General features: G+C 41.7%; 1 protein-coding gene across 1 annotated transcript in view; it reads right to left on the reverse strand.

Moving 5' to 3' along the window:
- Positions 1-20,020, reverse strand: part of snx29 (sorting nexin 29) — a 189,315-nt gene that overhangs the window by 157,943 nt on the left and 11,352 nt on the right. The window contains exons 7-13 of the mRNA XM_008297682.1: positions 19,034-19,291; positions 15,201-15,603; positions 13,712-13,824; positions 13,329-13,425; positions 13,050-13,132; positions 6,863-6,926; positions 6,070-6,198 (exon numbers count right to left, since the gene is read on the reverse strand). Of these exons, the coding sequence (XP_008295904.1) occupies positions 6,070-6,198; positions 6,863-6,926; positions 13,050-13,132; positions 13,329-13,425; positions 13,712-13,824; positions 15,201-15,603; positions 19,034-19,291 (1,147 nt within the window). The remainder of the gene's footprint in view (positions 1-6,069; positions 6,199-6,862; positions 6,927-13,049; positions 13,133-13,328; positions 13,426-13,711; positions 13,825-15,200; positions 15,604-19,033; positions 19,292-20,020) is intronic.

The raw sequence follows: 20,020 nt of genomic DNA on the forward strand, positions 1-20,020 counted from the left end.
ACAGTCCTAGCCTTTTACTGCATGTTAATCCCTGCTCCTGGTTCACAAATTTCCTGTCTCTCTTTGGTGTCCATCTAACAAAGGTTTTAAAAAAAACCATTGCTCTATAGCACTTTTTGTAATCAGAAACACTATAGGTTGTCTTCAGCATGACAGTTCCATAGGTGGTCTACATAGCACTTATGAATATTGTATATATTTGTACTATATCAAAATAAACAAATAAAAGTTCCTTACAGATCCTCTTAAGGCTTGTTTAAAGCTATTTTAACTCATCGCTCTGTAAACTGAATGTCAGTCATCCAAAAGAAGCGCCATTGACCAAAACACATTCAGATATAGATTCAAAACAATTAGTACCATAAGGCCGACATCCGATTCGTCCCAGATTCATTCCGCAAAATAACAGCAAAGTCAAACAAACAGTCAGAGCATCAAAGTACCATCTTCAGCAACAAGATGGACAAGGAGTCCTACAACAGATGGCGACCACAGAACCTCGATCTCAAAATCATGGAGTGAGGCTGGGATTACATCAAGAGACAGAAAAATCTGGATGGTGGCAAGTTCCCCAAGATGTTTGGTACAGTTTACCCCTTTGTGTAAAAAAAAACGACCACAAGTGTACTTAAGAGAACAGGATTTAACGGTAAAGGGTGGTCACATAAAATTCTGATTTGATTTAGGTTTTCTCTTTATATTGCACTTTATATGAAGGGCTCAACACTGTTGGTCTTTCAATGCAAAAAGACACCATCAATTCGATCTTTTGACATTTTCAAACCCTACATCGGATCTATCAAAGTACGAACTCCACAGACCTCTGAAGGTGTTCTGTGGCATCACCCACAATGATGTGAGCAGCACATTCTTTTAATCCTCCCACAGATGCTCAGTCGGACTAAGATCTTTGAAGCCTAAAGGCCGAGTCAGCACCTTGAACTCTTTGTCACGTTCCTCAAAATATTCTTGAACAATGTTTGTGGGTTTTCCCAGGAGAAGATTCCCAAGAGCACCAAACTGCCTCTGACAGCTTCTCTTCATCCTACAGTGCATCCTGCTGCCATCACTTCAACAGGTAAACAACACACAAAACATAATTTATTAGAAAAGGCGACCTTCCTCCTTTGACTCCATGATGCAGTTCTGACACTCATGTGCCCATTGTAGGCACGTTTGGTGGGGAATCATTGAGTGCCCATAACTCTGTCACCCGTTTTCTTTCTTGGATCACTTTTGGTAAACCACTGCAAACCAGGAACACCATACAAGGCTTGCGGTTTTGGAGACTCTCAGACACAGTCATCCATCAATTTATCCATCCATTATCTATACACTGCGTAATCCTCACTAGGGTCGCGGGGGGCTGGAGTCTATCCCAGCCGACTCAGAACACCTTGGACACGTCACCAGTCTATCACAGGGAGACAGACAACAAGCACACTCACATTCACACCTCTGGACAATTTAGAATCACCAATTAACCTCAACATGTTTTTGGACTGTGGGAGGAGGCTGGAGAACCCACGGTGCATGGGGAGAACATGCAAAGATCCAGGGCGTCCTAACCGTCCCTAACCAGGGATCTTCTAGCTGTGAGGCGACAGTGCTAACCACCAAGCCACCTTGCATTCCCACAGTCATCCAGCCATCCCAAATTGTTTCATGTTGCTCAGATCCCTATGCTTCCATTTTTCCTGCTCACAAAACATCAGCTTCAAGAATTTGCTGCCTAATATATTCCACCCCTAGACAGGTGCCACGGTAACAACATAATCAATGTTAATCACTTCACCTGTCAGTGGTTTTAATGTTGTGGCTGAGCAGTCACTGCCTGCTCAGTCATCATAGTCGCATTACTAATGACCGGTTTGTCAAAATGCTCCTCTGTGTAAATATGTTATGAGAGCACCAACAGTGATCCTCTAGATTCTGTCACAATACTTGAGACGCTGAATGATATTTTAATATTTTACCTGCCCCGTGTGGGATGTTCATTGACAGGAAATCCAAAGAAGGCGCTACAAACACAATTTCCCGGCCACACGTGAGGATTGTTACATGTGCGCCGGGGTTGGTACAGTGGGTGAAAAGTTGTGGGCTGCTACGTGTCAGTGTGTGAGTAAGGGTCTTACATTTTCATGTTATATTTGGATGGGTGTGAGTAAGGGTCCTGTTGTGTATCTGATTTTGTGTGTGAGTAAGTCGGTAAGTGAGCAGCGGCTCGTTTCAGCCCACTCCCCTCTGCTGGAGTCTACGTCAGCCAGAGTCTATCTATGGCGGTTCGCTCATCCTCTGCCACCCCCATAGACATCCAGGCTCTAGACACACACACACACACACACGCAGGCCTTGTGTATGTACGCCACTTCTTTGGGTTTTGGGTGCAGCTCTACTATAAAAGTACTTTCACCGGGAGAAGCACTATAATAAGCACATGACTGGCGGCATCTTCCTCGAACAGCAGGACCATCTGGTGCTAGAGATAAACATTTAACCTGAACGTTACCGCTGGCAGCAAAGTGATTCCTGTCAAAGTTAGTGCAGATTAAACAATGCGTCTCAATTAACTCAGCGGCATCGAAGCCCTTCCGCTCGCTTTCGGTCGACGAGCAAGCCGACCGTCCTTTCAAGTGTGTTCGAGACATTACCGATTCTGTGTCACAACAACTGACTCCCAGTTCACCCTTAGTGGAATAATCACAAGGAATTGTGGGATACATAGCAACGGTTGCCAGTAGCCTCTTTCACTGAATGATGCTGACAGCTTCCAACCCTCATTCAGTGGCTAGCTGCTCCTTCAGTGGTATTTATAGCCGCTATTGATCGAGACAGATTTGGCTGAGAAGGAAAAGCAGCACTTGAGATTTAGCAACAGACTATAGAATAGGCTTTGTGTGTCTCGGGGTGTATGTGTGTGTGTGTGTGTAAATGGGGACCGTATGTCACAGTCACTCAGAAAGAGAGTGAGGCAATCGTGAGGCCGTCCCTTGTTCCTTCTGCACTCTTTACTTCTCTCTAGCCATTTACACTCCATTAAAGCGCTCTATGTGAACATCATCACATATTAAAAAGCTCTTTCAGCTGCTGCACTGTCCGCTCCGAACAACAAACCCATCTGCTTTAGCAGTCCCTACACACTTAAACTTGAGTCACTCGATCAATCCTTGCTGGTGGCTTGACTTACTGTAGGAGGTTACTATCTGAACACAGACTTGCTGGGGCTTTCTGTTTGGACTGCTGAAGGATGACTAATCGTCTATTTAAGGGGCTCAGGGCTTGACTCAAGACTTCGGGCACTCGGTAAATACACTCCACACGCTGAGGTGATGCAGTCCACTTTCAGAGAAACTGTAGGTGGTCAATTACTGTGATCAAACCATGATTTAGAGAAGGAAATGTAACACAATGAGGATGAATGGGTTGTTCTGACCTTTATTCTCCAATTCTTTCAATCATGAGTGGACTGAACTGGATGTTGAGACCTCACAGTGATATTTGCACAAATACAGCACCTTCATTTAGAGCGGGTTAAAGCTCTCGCCATTCGGCAGTGTAAGGGTAATTACTGTGATTATGTGTAAAAGAGTGACGCAGCTACTGTAGGTATGAGGCACAGCCCAGCACAATCAGCAGCGACAAGGCAGCTTTAATCACAGACAGGAAGGTCCTCCAGGCTATTACAGCTTTTACACAATGTTTACTGACTTTTGCATTTGTTTAAATTTGTAGACCCATGGGGCAGACAAATGGGGGCAAGCTCACAAACTGGCTCATGGGTATTGCAGTAAATAAGACACAGTATCTTTGCCTACATACATTCTGCCTTGTCAAACGCAGGTGCAGCTAATGGTGCACTGAAGCTAATAATGACCGCTTTCCACTTAGTCTTCATTAAAATCGTCATCTGTGCATTTCTTGACATGACAAGTCAAAATGTCTGATTTGAAAATGCTGCATTCAAATGAGCTGGGTGGCAGTGCCTTTAGATCTGCATTATGTGACAAATGTACTGTCCCAGAGAGGACGAAAATGCAACTATGCATCAGAGTATCTGGGGGTTGATAGGCTAATGGTCAGCACCAATCACACAACCATTAAAATGTCAAGTGATTCAATTTCTGGCTTTTTAAAAATGCTTTCCAGCACTCTGCCGTGGAATAATTCCTCCCACAAGCACCACCCTGAAATAACATCCACATAACTTTTGTCCTCGGACTAAAAACTAAAAGAAATATAATCTCTTTATCTTTTTTCTGGATGTAAAATCATATTATTTTCTGAAGATGACATTTTGAAATATTGTATGTTGAATACAGAAAAACCACAACTTGTGCCAGACAGTCAGTCAGTGTTGTATTTTCAGATGCAAAGCTATAACTTCTACAAATGGAAACCAAATACAATTTGAAAACCATTTGGCAACACATTCAGCCATTAGGGGCTCCATCTTCTGTGCAAAAAAAACTTGGGGACCATCGAAACTTTGTGTTTGTCTGGATTTACCAGCAGCCTTATTCACTATTTTTCTTTGCATTATTGAATGATCTATCAATTATTTTTCTTAATAAATCAATTAAATTTCAGAAAACATTGAAAAACACCAGTTACACATTCTTAAAGAACCTTTTTTATTGTCTAACAGTCCAAAATCACAAAAGCTTACAGTTCACTGTAATGTAAATTAACCAGCTAATGCGCTAATTGAAGAAGTTGCAGTGAATTTGTTATTTTACCTTTAAAAAAATGCTCATATGATTATAAAAAGGATTTAAATTTTTTTTCTAAATAATTTCCTAACAATCAACTAGTTCATCTATCCAGTAAACATTTCAGCTCTTGTTCCTTTCCCGCAAATCATGAATTGACCAAATATAGACGTGTGACAGCTTAGAGGAAAAACCAACATAAAGTGTTTTAATAAGCTGATGGATCGCCACATATAACCAGAACAGCCTCAGTGCACCTTGGCATTGATTTTCCAAGTCTCTGGAACTCTACCGGAGGGATGAACATCATTCTTCCAAAGGATATTTCTACATTTGATGTTTTGATGATAGTGGTGGAGAGCTCGGTCTAACACATTGGTCCATAATGTCATGGGTGGTCAACTGGGTTCAGGTCTGGAAACTGTGGAGGCCACAGCTTAGAATTCATATCATTTTCATACCAGTCAAACCATTCAGTGAGCTCTTATGCCCTATGGATGGAACCACTGTCATCCTGGAAGTGACCACTCCATCAGGACAGAAACGTTCCATTATGGGATAAAGATGATCACTGATTTGTAGGGACTTTTCCTTCTAAGGAGATAAGTGGACTAAAACCATGAAAGCAAAATGTCATTCACAGCATAACAGAGACACCTGATGGCCTCACTGTAGGGGTCAAGCATACAGGCCTTTATGGTTTTCTTGTTGCAGTGAACGCCACACGCCTTTTTGTTGAGAATACAGCAGATCACTGTTTTCCTGACATACTGAGCTAATGCACAAGCATCATGCTAATTGAATGTATGCTGTCAACCACAGTTTTCCTTCCACAGTTGTTGACTGATGCTTTTCCCACATATCTAAACACAGATGCCACCTGAGCTGCCGTTCGTTTTAAAACTGTAGCTAGCTGAGCAGCCTGTGTGACTGAAGCTCCTGCCATCTGTGCCCCAACAACAGAGCCACTTTTCACTGTTGCTTAAATCTCTTCCTTTTGCCATTTTGCAAAACCAGAGTCATGTGGTCCTACTAAGCATTTTTATATGCCCTCAGAGCATGACTGGATGTTAACTGCATAACTGTACCATGTAGTGCACACCTGTGTGGATGCATCTGTAATGTTTGTGTTTCTACTCTCACGTATTCTGTTTTGTTTTTTTGCCTTTGTCACCCATCTGAATGTTAATCTAGCCACTAACAGTTACAGCTGATGGGTAGCTCTGCTTTGTTACAACCATAATCTGTGTTAAAAGTCAATAGAGAAGGTAAGTTGTTCTTAAAAAGCTTTTATTTTCTATCCTGCAAGCTGAATTGGCATGTTAATGTTCATTCTCCAGACATCACAGCTGTATTTTACCTGGCCAGCGCCTGGACCTTGGCTGAGTGTCTCTCCTCCAGCTCTGCCAGCCTCTTCTTCAGCAGATCAGTTTCCTGCCTCAGGCCCGCTGAGTGCTCCATCTCCCCATCCAGCAGACTGCGAAGAGACCTACACAGTCCACGAAGCAGATCACACTCATGTTTCATGTTTGTGTATAAAATACAGCAGGTTTCTGCCACATCCACATTTAACTGATATCTAGCACAGACCTAATCCTCTTTATTTAGATGTACTAAATGTTGACATTCTGGTAATGCTATTTTCATAAACAGTAGATTAGATAAACATTCTGCTTGCAGTAATAACTCAGAGGCTGAATCATATTTAGCTCTGATATAAAACACTTAATCAACGCACATCTGTGACTGCATCGCTAATTTAATACCCAAATCAGAATTTATCATGAAAATCTAAATACTGCTTGGTAGAAGATTCACAGTGATTGTGATTAAATGCCAAGGTGTATTAAAATAATTGGACTTTTTTTTCCGATCATTCCAACAGGATTTTATTTAGCTATGCTTTTCATAACAATGTTTGTCAGCAGCTGTTACATGAATGTGAAGGACCTCTCTGGAGGATTACTGCTAAAAACAAAACCGCTTCCGGCCGCAAGTCAGCACAAAAAAAGCCTTTTGTCTCAGGGTAAACGGAAAACAAGCTGACACAATTTTCACTGAAAGGTCATCCGATAGCTTCTTCCAGTCTCTGTGCGAGTATGTGTGTTTGACAGTTAGTAAGTAACGGCAAAGGAGAATGTATCTGAACATACGTGTTTTGCTCCTCCAGCTCGTCCTTCCTGTTCATCATGGCTACAATGGCCTGTCGCAGCTCCACTGCAGAATAAAGAGACCGGGGTGAGACTTCTGCACTGAAACTACTTCAAATACAGAAAACACACACAGACGCTGCACACAGTAATATGCATAAACTAATAACCTACAGTTTTCAAATGTAGAAATAACAGCATCCCACACGCCACACTTGCCGGATTAATGCAACGCTTTTGTTCCGTCGCAGAGATGAACTGCTTTGATAAAATCAGGTTTTACTTTTTGCAGCTGACAGGAGTTGTACAGAATGAGATCTATCTGGCTCACAGAGAGCAGCGGTTTTATTGCTACAATAAAACAGACTTTCTTTCTTTTTTGGAGCTACTATAAAACTTTGAAGAAAGAAGCTAATCTGAGAAAAATGTAGGAGAAACACACCGGCTACCATTTGCATGAAACTCTGTGTCATGAAAACATCAAAGTAAACTCTTCTTCGCTATTATAGTAACGAAAAGGAACAATTACCAATGAATTATGGCCAAATGAAATGCCGTTTTGCAACAGGGCTTTGGCTGTAAAAAGCCTAAAGTGATCATTAGAACCTCCAGCAGATGTGCCCACTTTATACTCAATCTTCACAACACAGCACAAACACAATGCTAAATGGTCATACGTCTCTCCTAAAGCTTTGTGACGCTACTTCAGTTCCCACTATTACAACTGTCAGCAGGACAAGAAATCCTTTTTTTGGCAACTTTGCTTATACACGTGAAAACCAACACCTTCTATATTCATTGTGTTACCAGTCAGCTTACTCAGCTGAAAATAATATTGAGTGTTCATAAATCCGCTGCTATATTCAGTTAATGTTTGCCCGTAATAAAACATGCATGTATGGAGAAGTTTTTCTAATATAGAATCATCATATGATTATATTGAATTATGTTTGCTTTTCCGTCCTGACAAGAATGTGCTTCAAAGTCTGTGAATGCTTTAAATTTGTGTCTATTTTCTTCTCCACGTGTCAACAAGACATCATCAGCAGTTTAATTCCAAATTAAACTTTCGACCTGATGCTGACACAAGATGAGACTGAAAGGGATTACCAAAGTTGTGACAATATTTTCCGTTATCAAATTTCGCAGCAATCCAACCTGCAGTTGACAAGACATTTCCTAAAAAGCCAAGGGGTCCCTTTAGTCATTATTTAGCATCATCTGGGAACTGTAATTGTCAAAATTTGCATCAGTCTATGAAATAAATGTTGACATGTTTTTACCGAAGAAGGAAAAACCTGCTGGTGGCACTAGATGAAAAATTTGGAAATCACCAAATTCATTAGGATTCATCATCTCAGAGCAATAAATCGAATAGTTATTTAGCTATTGACATGGAAAAGAAGTGCTAGAAGAATTATTTTTTTTAAAGCGGATATGTGAGGGTACAAGAAGATCTGTGACCAAAAGAAATAAATCACTGGAAACAGCAGCAGCAGTAATCAAAAGGTACAGAAGCAGCCATAGTACAACTAATCAGAGCCACAGTGGTCGTTCTTCTAAAATGACGCCCTGAACAGTACACCAGTTGCACAATAAAGCTCTGAAAAATAGACGGGCAGGTGCTTCAGAAGTGGCACAGTGGTCATCAATAGAAATCAGGGTTCCTGTGACAGCTTAGACAGTGTGGAGGACATTTCATGACATTAACTTCTACACAGGACATCCATGGAAAAAAAAAAAAAAAAACTTGCTTGCTCTTTGGCACAAAAGTTACACATTCAACTTTACATAAAAAGAAACTTGAGGAATGTTGGGAGCACAGTCTTTGGTCAGAACAAGATGAATATGTTTGCCTCTGATGCGGTTCAGCATGTTGCCACGACTACCACAGTGAACGCATAGTCCCAACAGTGAAGCACGGCGGTGGGATTGTAATGATGAGGTTGCCTGAGAGCAACAGGTGATGGGGAAATGAATTTGGGATATTTTAAAGAAAAATACAGAGCATCACAAGCCCTCCAGCAAAGAGCAGCTGAAAGAAAATGTCCCTGAAGAATGACAGAGCATCCCTCCAGATTTTGTGCAACCCTGATATCCTCCATGGAGAGGAGTATGGAATCTGTCATCACATATAAAGGTGGACACTCCTGAGCTCCTGTGGGGCCTGTGTTGTTATTATAGTAGATGTAAACTGCAATTTTTCAATGTAACATGTTACCAAATATCCGACCATTCAGCTTAGAACTAATGCAATTAATTAGTGATGGAATAAATAGTATGTAGCGAAAATGTTAAACTCTATTCTCAACAAATACAGACAATATGTGTTTCCATGTTTGGCCTATAAAGCTGATTCTAATAGAACACAGAGCTGTAGCCTTGACAGCAGACAATACTTCAAGTTTGGATGTTGCTGCAAAAACGGAAAAAGTTCTAAAATCTGGTTGCACGGACGCATGAAAAAATTGCAGTATTATATTGGTTCATATAATTAATAATGTTAAAAACATTTCTGCCTGTTCAGTTCAATACATTTATAATATGACATGAGTGTCTACTGTGGGGTACCTGAATTAATCACATGGCTATGTGGGTATGTTTAGAGAACAACGATTAAAATAGGTCACTTTGGATTTGGGAAAACAGTTTTTTTTACTCATGAGTGAACATTTTATAGACTGGACAATCAAAACAGAGAAACAATAATGGAGCTACGGATCACTAATGAATAACGGTCTATTGCACCACTTTGTGTTATTTGCATCACATGTGAGCCAGAAACTTTCATTTAAGACTCTCAGTTTCTCGTGCAGGCTTAAAGCATCAGTCAGTCGAATGTTATCATCCACAGCCAAAGTCTGCTAGCAGTCAGCTGCTGGGTGATGTTAATCTCCATCCTGATGCTGCGGACAGATTCGGGCCGGGCTGTGTGGCAGTTCGGTGACTCATCTCCATAGTTACGCTGGGAGGTGCACATAGAGGTTTCAAAGCTTCTAACTAGGCTGTTACCAGGACTTCCAAAAATAACAACCGTGAGACAAGGAGTTAATCTCCACTGCACTTTGTGCTCCACCAGACGAGAAGAGACCACAACTCTGTTTTCATAATTATTGTGGGGTGTCAGTGAGTAGCCCCGGATACAAGTAGGTCTCCTCCAGCCCCGAGCTAAGCGCCTGGTTAGGGGAGGAAGGGAAGAAAAAGGGAGGAGAAGGAGGAGCGAGATGAAGAGCACAACAGAGAGGAGAAAAGAGGAAGTCTATTATCTCCATAGCTCCATTCTCTACATCGGCAGGCCAGAAATAAATGTGACCTTTAGTCCGACCACGCGTTCACAGCGGGTGCCACGGACGAGCCATTAGGGACTCCAGTAGAGCCAGACGCCCCTCCGTCCTCACAGGGGGATGAGGACAAATTACAGCAGAAGAGCGTGCATGTGTGCGGGAAAACGTATACATTCACTGTGCTCCAACATGTAAGAGCCACATTTCAAGGGAAGAAAACTGTGTGCGTGTGCGTGTTGAGTGTGCACACCCTCCACCAGAACATACACGCTCTTGTTCAATTGTTCCAATAATAGAAGCATTAGTAGAGAGCCAGGCCATGTAATCGAGGTGCCTTGTGAATTATAGACTCTATACTCGCCAATCAATGGACTGCCTGGCCTCACATGCTGTCAGATCCGGCTGGAAAGCAGTGAAGGAGAGCTAACGCCGCACACCTCTTCCTCTTCAATGCCTTTTTTCTTCTGAGTTTCTCTCTCTTACCTTGAAAAACCAGCAGTTTTAAAAAAAAAAAAATCCACCTGCCTGTCATCACAAATCCTTGATCTTTAGCAGTTTTTGCTGTTCTTTAGCAGTAAACATACAAATGTTGTCATCACATACTGCTAATTTTCTTATGCACAGTGATTCTTTTGCATCGCCGTATGAGCCAATCAACCACTGATTTTAATTCCTTACTTAATCAACAAGCCATATGTGGTTGTACATACACAATTATAGGAAACTCAAAAGAATGCAACCAGCTCAGGAGTACACCTCCCTGACAGGCGTATATAAAATTGGTGGAGTGTCTCTTTATTAAATCTTACCTTTTTGAATATATAAGTGGTATAACGGGGTAAGAATGTATGTTTAAGCTCTGTTTAAGGCCAACGTAAATTATGTTTGTTTTGCTAGAAGGCAAAATCTACAGTGACAGGTTTTTTTTGTTTTGTTTTTTTTAATCAGCACATTATCAATTTGTGATGTTTAATGCACTCCTTGGGGGTTTTCCTGCATTTCTCAGACCAACTTCGCACAAACCCCTTTAGAACCGTTGCTTTGGGTTAGGCGAGTAGGCGGAGAGAGCAAAACCAAGCGAGCCGGTGATGGCGAGGGCAAGGCAGCGAGATCGAGAAAAAAGTTCTGGTCTTTTGCTCAAAATGTAAAAAAAATCAGTTTTGGCTGCCATGCATTCTGATTTATTGAACCAAGTAGGCGTAAAAAATGGTATCTCTGCCTCTGTCGCGATGGATTTCTCCCTGAGTGATGTGAGCGAGTCTGGAGAGAAGCTCTTTGCTCTGCAGTTCTGAGGGTCCGACACTAAAATGTGATGTTACAGTGTTCTTTTAACCAAAACGCTCTCCTTGACTGGAGGTCTGCTGCTTTACATCTTGCTAAGGCCTCACAGAGCTTTGCACCAGGAAGTCTATTCTCTGTGGCTCGACAATAGGGATTTTTCTGATCACCGGCTCCCTCTCTCTCTCTGACTCTGTGACCTCCTCTTACCGAGGGCTAACACACCAAACGACGGCTCAGTCCAGGCGATTACCAGCAGTTCCGCTCACCTTTCCTCCTCTGGCTTTCTGTCTCTCCCTCTCCTGCTCACACACAACAAATCCCCCCAAAAAATAAAAAATCAAACAGCATCCGTTTGAGCGTCTAAGGGTCTAAGCTCTGATTAGCTCCGGGGCGCTGAGCAGAACACCAACTACACTCCAGGCAAGGGCAAAAAAAAAAAAAAAAAAACTGCATGAGTGGGTCACACGTATAAAATGCTTATCTTGTGTTTTGTGCTTTTTTTCCCATCCACATTACAAATCTGATGCAAATTTCACTCGATATGATTTTTTTTCTCTCACAAGCAAAGATCCTGACAAGCAAATGAGTGTGCACATACTGTATATACAGTAACACGTCCATACACTGGACCAACAGTGCCACCTGGTGGATCGTTATGGAGAATATTATGGAAAAGCAATGAACTTCTCTTGGCACAGGACTTCACTCACAACAATTAGATGACTTTATCTGCAAAGAAAAACAACGAGGTTTGAGCACAGCTTGATTTAATTTGCTACAGACGACAGCTGTGGCGAAACTTCCCGACAAACACACATCGGGACTTTCAAAGGGTTCATTAGCATCCCAGACGTTCTGGCACTACACCCAGAAATGTGATCGTCTTCCGATAAAGCCTCAAGAGAAATTCAACAATTGTGATTTTTGCGGTCATGTCTAGTGTTAATCATATGTATGTTTAACTCAATTTATCTTCAGCATGACAAAGGAATTGCGTCTGCATTGGGCCCTTAACTGTTCTGATTCTGTGCAGTGACATTTCTCAAATGTTGGCTTATGTAAGGATAAACAAACCTAAACCTAAAGGTTTGAGGTTGGACAGTGTGTTTGAAAAGCTAGATTTTAATCCCTGTTTCACAAAGCGTAAATGTAATTTCGCTAGTTAACATAATATTTTGTTTTGCCTCTATTAGAGGAGTTTCTGCAGTGCATGACTGTCGACTCTCCAGGTCCTCTTGAGGTTTTCTTAGAAGATAATCTCATCTCAGCGTGTATCCCTAAGAAGCTACTGAAGGTCATGCATCATTTGAATCATAAATGTACAAGTGATGACATGTTTTTTGTTTAGAAGTCTCACCACAGCCATAACAAATGAAATCCACCTTGCTGATGAGCGAGTTCAAACCTCGTTTTTTTTTTTTAACTTATTTGCATTTTTGCAGCGTGATCTAATTGCAGTGACTGTGAAAAGACACTGCTCGGTAGTCTTTCCTCCTGGCTTGCATGCAGCTTAATCCATGATGATTCATACTACAGAACAGGTTTGAGAACACACAGAACGGGAAAAGTGAGAAGCAGCGAGAAATACTAAGAGACAGACAGCTGGAGAAAGACGAAACACTCACCCACTGTCATGGACTCTGGCAAACCAGATGTTGGCAACACGGTGGAGAGTGGAGCAGAGTGCGTCGGTGGACTGGACTCCATACTGAAGCAAATGAAGAGAGCAATCAGGGGCACTTTGAATTATTTCACAATTCAGCTTGCACATAAAGCTGCTGCACAATATCAGACAAGGTAGGCTTGCCTGTTCAGTTTTGTGACAATAACTGATGACTATTTCGCCGCGCTCTGCAAATAATTCACACAGGAACACATCACTTCTGCCTGAAACGACAGCTTACTTGAATGTCAGCTGTGATCTGCTGCTCTCACAGTTTCCCACCGATCCTGTCGACTCACACTGAGCAGGAAACGCAGCCGTGTCCTCCACAGAGCTCACTGAAACAAAATGGAAGTGAAAGTAAAGGCCAGCTTAGAAAGTCCCTGCAATTTCATCCGACGGGCGACTGATTCTTTCACCAAAGCTATAAGTAGGTGTTGTCAGCGAGGGGAGAAAAAAACGATACAACAATAGTGGCGGAAGCTATGTTTGGAAGTAAGAAAGAGTGCAGCAGTGTAGGCTAAAGGTGCTCAGGAGATTAAAAACTGACTGGCACAGAGGGCATGAGGAAGTGTGTTTATTGTCCATTGTAAGTGCTTTGTTTTGGTGTAACTGCTTTACTACCTGGCTGAGGGTCTGCAGGGTTCAGAGGAATGAGGATATCCGAGCTGCTGTGTTCAGCCATGACCTGTAGAGGGCTCCACGTGGACACACTGGACAGACTGCCCACCACCACCCTGACACGAGGCAATCACAGTCAGTTTAGTTGTTGTTTTTCCAGAGGAATCAATGCAATTCAGTCACGTTCTGCCCTCATAGCTCAGCTGTGGGCATTCTGGATGAAAAGCTCAAGTTTATTTCTGGGTGTTCAGTCTGCCGCTTTTTTCAAAACAGATTAAAAGATACCAATTTGCAATGGACATCAGGGGCAACGGCATCCTCAGACAGTGTAAGTCACACTGAATCTAAAATCATGTATCATGTTTGTGTGTTTAGAGACTTGACTCAGAGCAGAAGATGATTAAGTACATTAATTAGCAGGCCAAATTACAGATTACAACTTTCTGCTGTTTTTTAAATAGCACCACCTGTCACATTGAGCTCATCTGGTATTTTTGCCTCGTGTCTCTCCAGATCTGGGGAGGTGTGCTTCCACATTATTATAAAACCTTTGGTCCATTTTATTAGTCTGGTGTGTGATGAATAAATGTCAGGACCAGAGTAGAGGGCTGTACACACAAGAAAAGACCAGCAGTGATGTGGCAACCAGAGACCATGGAAGTCACATGTGAATTAACTGTTAACGAAGCAAAGTGGATACTGTTTTGCTGTTTTACTGATTTGCATATGGATCCATCACTGAGTTCCCCAAATGTTTACCACAAGGAAACAACGTGTTTCTACTGCCTCGACCTCATCAAAATGAAAGAGCAGCTCATCGTTGCAGTCTTCATCAAGCCCGAAATGTAAAACTCATGTGTTATATCTGATTATTGAAAAAGGCTTTCGTCTTACGGTTGTCATCTGTAACCTGCTTCATGTGTGAAGTGAAAGAAATTAAACGTATGAGCGTATGTTAGCCAGTTTCACTCAAAAACATCTTGGGAGCTATACCGCAGTGTTACCTGGGCAACCAGAGTTAGCAATGTTCACTAGCGAACCGTTACACACGTGTAATGGGCTTTAAAGCAAAATACTTTTCCTTTTTGTTCTTGCTATTTGCTCTGATTCGGGTGAAATAATGTAATGTAGACATGAGATAATAATGTAACTTGCACTACATTGTTGAAAATCAGCCCAATATTAATGGTCCATCTTCTACCATTCTTCTTTTTCTGCTTTTCCAAAAGCAAACACACTTTGTTCTTATTCATCACTGGCAGCAGCACAGACTTTGACAACTAATAATAAAGCAGGATGAAACGAAAATATGGTTATTTGCTGTAATTATGATATAATTACTATTTTTATGGTCTGCTTTTCAATTTCATTAGCATCTTATTATCATCAAATGATTTTTTTTGTCACCGATCAGAGCAGGATTCAGAATAAAAGGTCTCTATTGTTGTATCTTTTAATTATTAAGACACTGAGCTGAAGGCCTCTAACTCACTGATCAGAAGCGATCCTCTCCTCCTCCTGGGTTTGTGCTCTGGGTTTGTACATCTCCTCCTCTTCCTCCTCCTCCTCGTTGTCTATACTCTTGCTGTCAGGCAGAGGAGGCGTAGCTATGGGAGGTGTGCGGCAGGGATGTGGGGACCCCACCCAGCTCACGATGCCCAGCTCAGCCAGGCCATTCTGGGCAGGAGACTCCGAGAAGGCGGGCTCCAAAGGGTCTACCCCTTCCTCCACACTGCTCTGAGCGGGAGCCGTGTGACTCTTCCTCATCGCACCCGTCTTTTGGGAGTCCTCCTCCCCCTCCTCTTCATCTTCAGCTCCTCCATCCAGATCATCATCAAAGGAAATGATGTTGGTGATCTTCTTTTTCCTCCGGCGCTCTTTCCTCAGCCCTGAGTCTGGTTGGGAAAAGATGAAAAAGGATTGAACAAAAACCTCAATTTCAACCTTGAATTAAGAAAGACTCAAATTAATTCAGTGGCTTTAACTTGTCAGGACCAGTTTCATGTCATTGCAGCAAAGTTCAGCACTGATGGCATCAGCACATTTAGTTTATTTCAGTCTTATCTGTCGAGAAGCACCGATCTAAACGCTTCCATTATGCACTCCTTTAAACTGCAGAAAGCAATAAGGCAGGCCTGTCTACTTTCTCCAGCATTGTTCCACTATAATGACAACAACATAGTGCTGTCTTTAGAGTGGCATCATTATTGCAATATAGTGCTATCATTATCAATAACAAACAAAATTATTCAGGAATATTCTGCTTATAAAACAAACTGTAGCAAAGCAGAACTTTTGCCATTATTGAACACTGTAAAAAAAAAAAAGTCGGGGGTTTTAAAAAACACAGATTAGCTGTCTTACAAAAGGCACCAACATTTTCAAGGACTAAAAATATCAATTTAAAGCTTATTTGCAGAAAATATTGGACTCGGGGGGGGAAGGGGGTATTTTTTTGTCCCTGCGTGGTTGGATAAACATAATCAATATGATGATACTGCCGACGAGAAATTGTTTACTGAAAACTGTCATTTCCCAAAGTGGTTTTCAACACAGTTATTTCATTCATTTTATATGGAGAAAGAAAAGAAAAAGATTTAATAGACTTTGCTAGACACGCCAATTAATCCTATTAAAGCAGCATCAAAATGTCCCAGCGTGTAAGTGCAGCACAATCCTCTTCTTTGGCTGAATGCAAACAAATAAAACACTACACAGGACTTGATGAAAGCAAAAAGATATTTGCAATTTTCAAGGCGCAATATACAGGATTTCAAACATAAATATGGCATTGATATAGCAACAAACTACTATATGCTATGTGAATAGTGCAGTAATAGTGTCCTTGAATGAAATCACACTCACTCTTTGTGTGTTTTGTAATCTGCACTTCTCTGTTCTATGTTTTGTCAGTCGGTCTAGCTGCACGTTGGGGCGTGTGAGTCCCTCCCTTTGAAACTGTTGACCCTCCCTACATATAAACAGACTAAGACTGACCCCCGACACCCGACTGTTAAAGTACAATCCAGCCAGAAGCACAATTCTAGTGTAGCCTAATGGTTGTGTCTGGATTATTTTTTTTGTTGGCTCATGTGTACACAACCTTTTTGCTTATTTTTTGGGGGTTGGGGCTGCAAGGTGGCTCAGCGGTTAGCATTGCTGCCTCGCAGCAAGAAGGTCGTCGGTTCGCATCCCGGTGAGGACACCAGGGATCTTTCTGCGTTGAGTTTGCATGTTCTCTGGGAGTTCTCCGGCTTCCTCCCACAGTCCAAAAACATGTTGAGGTTAATTGGTGATTCTAAATTGTCTGTAGGTGTGAATGTGAGTGTGCTTGGTTGTCTGTCTCTAAGTGTAGCCCTGTGATAGACTGGTGACCTGTCCAGGGTGTCCCCTGCCTTCACCCTGAGTCAGCTGGGATAGACTCCAGCCCCCTTCCCCTCCCGCGACCCTAGTGAGGATAAAGCGGTGTAGAGATAATGGATGGATGTGACATCTGAATGTTGTATATAGTGCCTTCAAAAATGTGATTAGGAACAATAACTTTCTGCCATATCACAGACAATTTCAAATAAAGACTTTTTAAAATATAAAAACATACTGTAAATAAAGTGTTTTTGTTTCATAATCGCCAACATAGATGTACAAAATGTTTTACACTTCAGTAAAACACCACAACCCACACTGTGCTTAGAAGATGTGCAGAACTCTGGATGAGTGATTCACCTTTAAATAATCTCAAATCAGATAGAAGTTATTATTTGGACAAATACCAGAAAACCTTTTCGGGCCACTGGCAATGCATTTGATACAAGCTGGAGAAGTGCACTGATGTAAGGAGTTTTTTTGTTTTTTTTTTTAGCTTTCCTGCAAATTATAAAACATTTGAATTTCTTTTTGTGCCAAATCATGTGCAATGGACACAGAAAAGATGTAGTGATGATTCTACATCTACTGACATAAAGTGATGGCTCTACAGGCAATCTGTCTTGTTGTTTAAGGTTTACTCTGACTTATTGGCATATATAGTAGATTTATGCTTACTTTTATGCAATTATAAGCTGTTTTGTAATTTCTTAAGATTTTGAAAGAAAGAAATGAATGAAAGTGTTAACAAAAAGACTGTCTCTTTCTCTTCTGAGCCAGAAAGGCTGGTTGTGCATTAGCAGGTCTTGTACCAGTGCATAATCCTGAATGGGTCTTCCCACTTTGAGGAGCTGGTGCACCAGCTTAGAATTTCACTCACATTCATTCCAGCGGAAAGTTTTGGCATCACACACTTCAAATTTAAAAGCTTGTTAGTCCCATTGAGCAGAACATATGGAGAGAAAACGGTGTGAGTTTTCCCTGAAGGGAAAGACCGGGGCAGACGGCTAAATGAGGTCAGACAGGGAGGCCGACTTCACGGGGGATTTCTTCGCTGCTACAGATGCCTTGAGTTGCATCCACGAGATTTGTTCCACCAGTGAATCCATTATGCAAGCAGACTGAGCCATATGTTGTTTTTAGTGTTTGTGCTGTTCTGTGACGTTTTTGTGACACTGTCAGTGTGCTGCAATACAAAAACAAGATGTGCCCATTCTCTGTCAGATCCCTGCATTAGAGGGGTGGACAAAATAAGAGAAATACTTTATGATTTGGTGAGATATTGGTTGGTGATGCAAGGTTTGACCCATTACCTGGAGGTCAGGTAGGTTCAGGTAAGCTGAGTAGAAACTATCACAGGTCTGGGGTTGTCTGGTTTAAAAAGTGACAAAGCAACATCCTATGTTAAATATGACTCACAATGGGCCAAGCTGTGATCACTAGTCCACCTTTTCTCTTCTTTTATCCTCTATGTCACGTTGTCTTTGAAACACATGCAAGCTTTAGATGGTGTAGGTTAATAACTTTGCATAAAATTTAAAAGGTGTATTTACACAATACTTTAAAAAACAGCCTGAAAATACAACTGTAGCAGGCAGAGAAGGAAGATCACTGTATAAACTAAATTGTCAATCGTTGTACAGTGAAGATTGTGAGTCAGGTGACGTGGGTTGCGGGTTGAGAGGTGCCGACTGGCTCTCATAACGGGTCACATGGGTGCAGTTATTAAAAAAACCCTTCAATTTGTAGAACAGTTTGATTTTTGTTGCTGATTGATCAATTATAAAATCAAATTTTGCAATCTGCATGAGACAGAAAAGCTCATATAACCAGGCTATGTATGCTGAAGAAAACAGTATTAGCAAAAAGGAACACTGGTCAAAAGTTGAAAGAAGACAGTCACTTTTACATTTCTTCTACAGCAATTTTAAAAACAGCACATGAAACGTTGCTGTTTCCTACCAGCTGAGGTGCTGCGTGGCAGCACAGGTAGAGGGTCTGAGGCTCCGTCCACTCTGGGGGTGAAGCCGGGCACCACAGCTGTGGCAGTGCTGATCTCCCGCAGCAGGCTGCTGACTCCCTGAGTCGACTCCTTCCACAGGCTGCCGATGCCCTGCGTGGACTCTTTGAGCAGGTGGGACACTGAGGAGGCTCCTCGTGTCACCCCACCGTTCAGGTCAGTGTTGTCGATGTTGATGGCAAACAGGATGGAGTTCAAACCTGAGTGCAGTAGAGAGAGAGTAATTCATTACAGGACAGGCGTGGTGAATCACACGAAGCGTTTGAACTTCAGGCAAACTGCTTGGTAAGCATTTCTGGACACACGCATTGAGAACAGGCAAACTCAGACGAACTCAGGCGATCTGCTTGTGTATGAAAAGAGAAAAATGCTTTGGCATAAGATCAGTGGTAAATATTCTTAATATTTTAGCGTTTCTGTTCATCTGAGTGGTGCTCATCAATAGTTGAACAGTCAGAGAACAGTCATTAACGCAAACAGGGTCAATTCTCAGTAAAGGCGGACTTACTTAACAAGTAAAGTGCAAAGTCAGCTAATTTACTGCTTTTACAGCAGCTCTGTTTGCGTGTAGCAATTTCAGTGAGATTAAATGTGAAGCAGTAATGCTCATTATACACCAGAACGTAACATTTGGGGATGAAAAATGAAGGCACAACTTTGCTGTTTTTAGATCCCAACCACTAATGGGCCAATAAAATATAGTGTGGCCTGGGAAAAGCAACAGAATACATTAAAAGGGTATTCCCTCTGCATGGTGGTCATTTTAGGACATTTTATGTTGTCAGACTTGCTACCACTGACATATCAATATGCTAAATAATAACAAGTTAACACACTAACTGCAACATGTCATAATGCTAAATAAAAACATTTTAACATGCCAAAATTACCATAATCTTAATACTCCATTATCTGCTAACATGGAATAA

This window comes from Stegastes partitus, unplaced genomic scaffold, assembly GCF_000690725.1.
Source record: "Stegastes partitus isolate 25-593 unplaced genomic scaffold, Stegastes_partitus-1.0.2 Scaffold1237, whole genome shotgun sequence".
Lineage (NCBI taxonomy): Eukaryota > Metazoa > Chordata > Actinopteri > Pomacentridae > Stegastes > Stegastes partitus.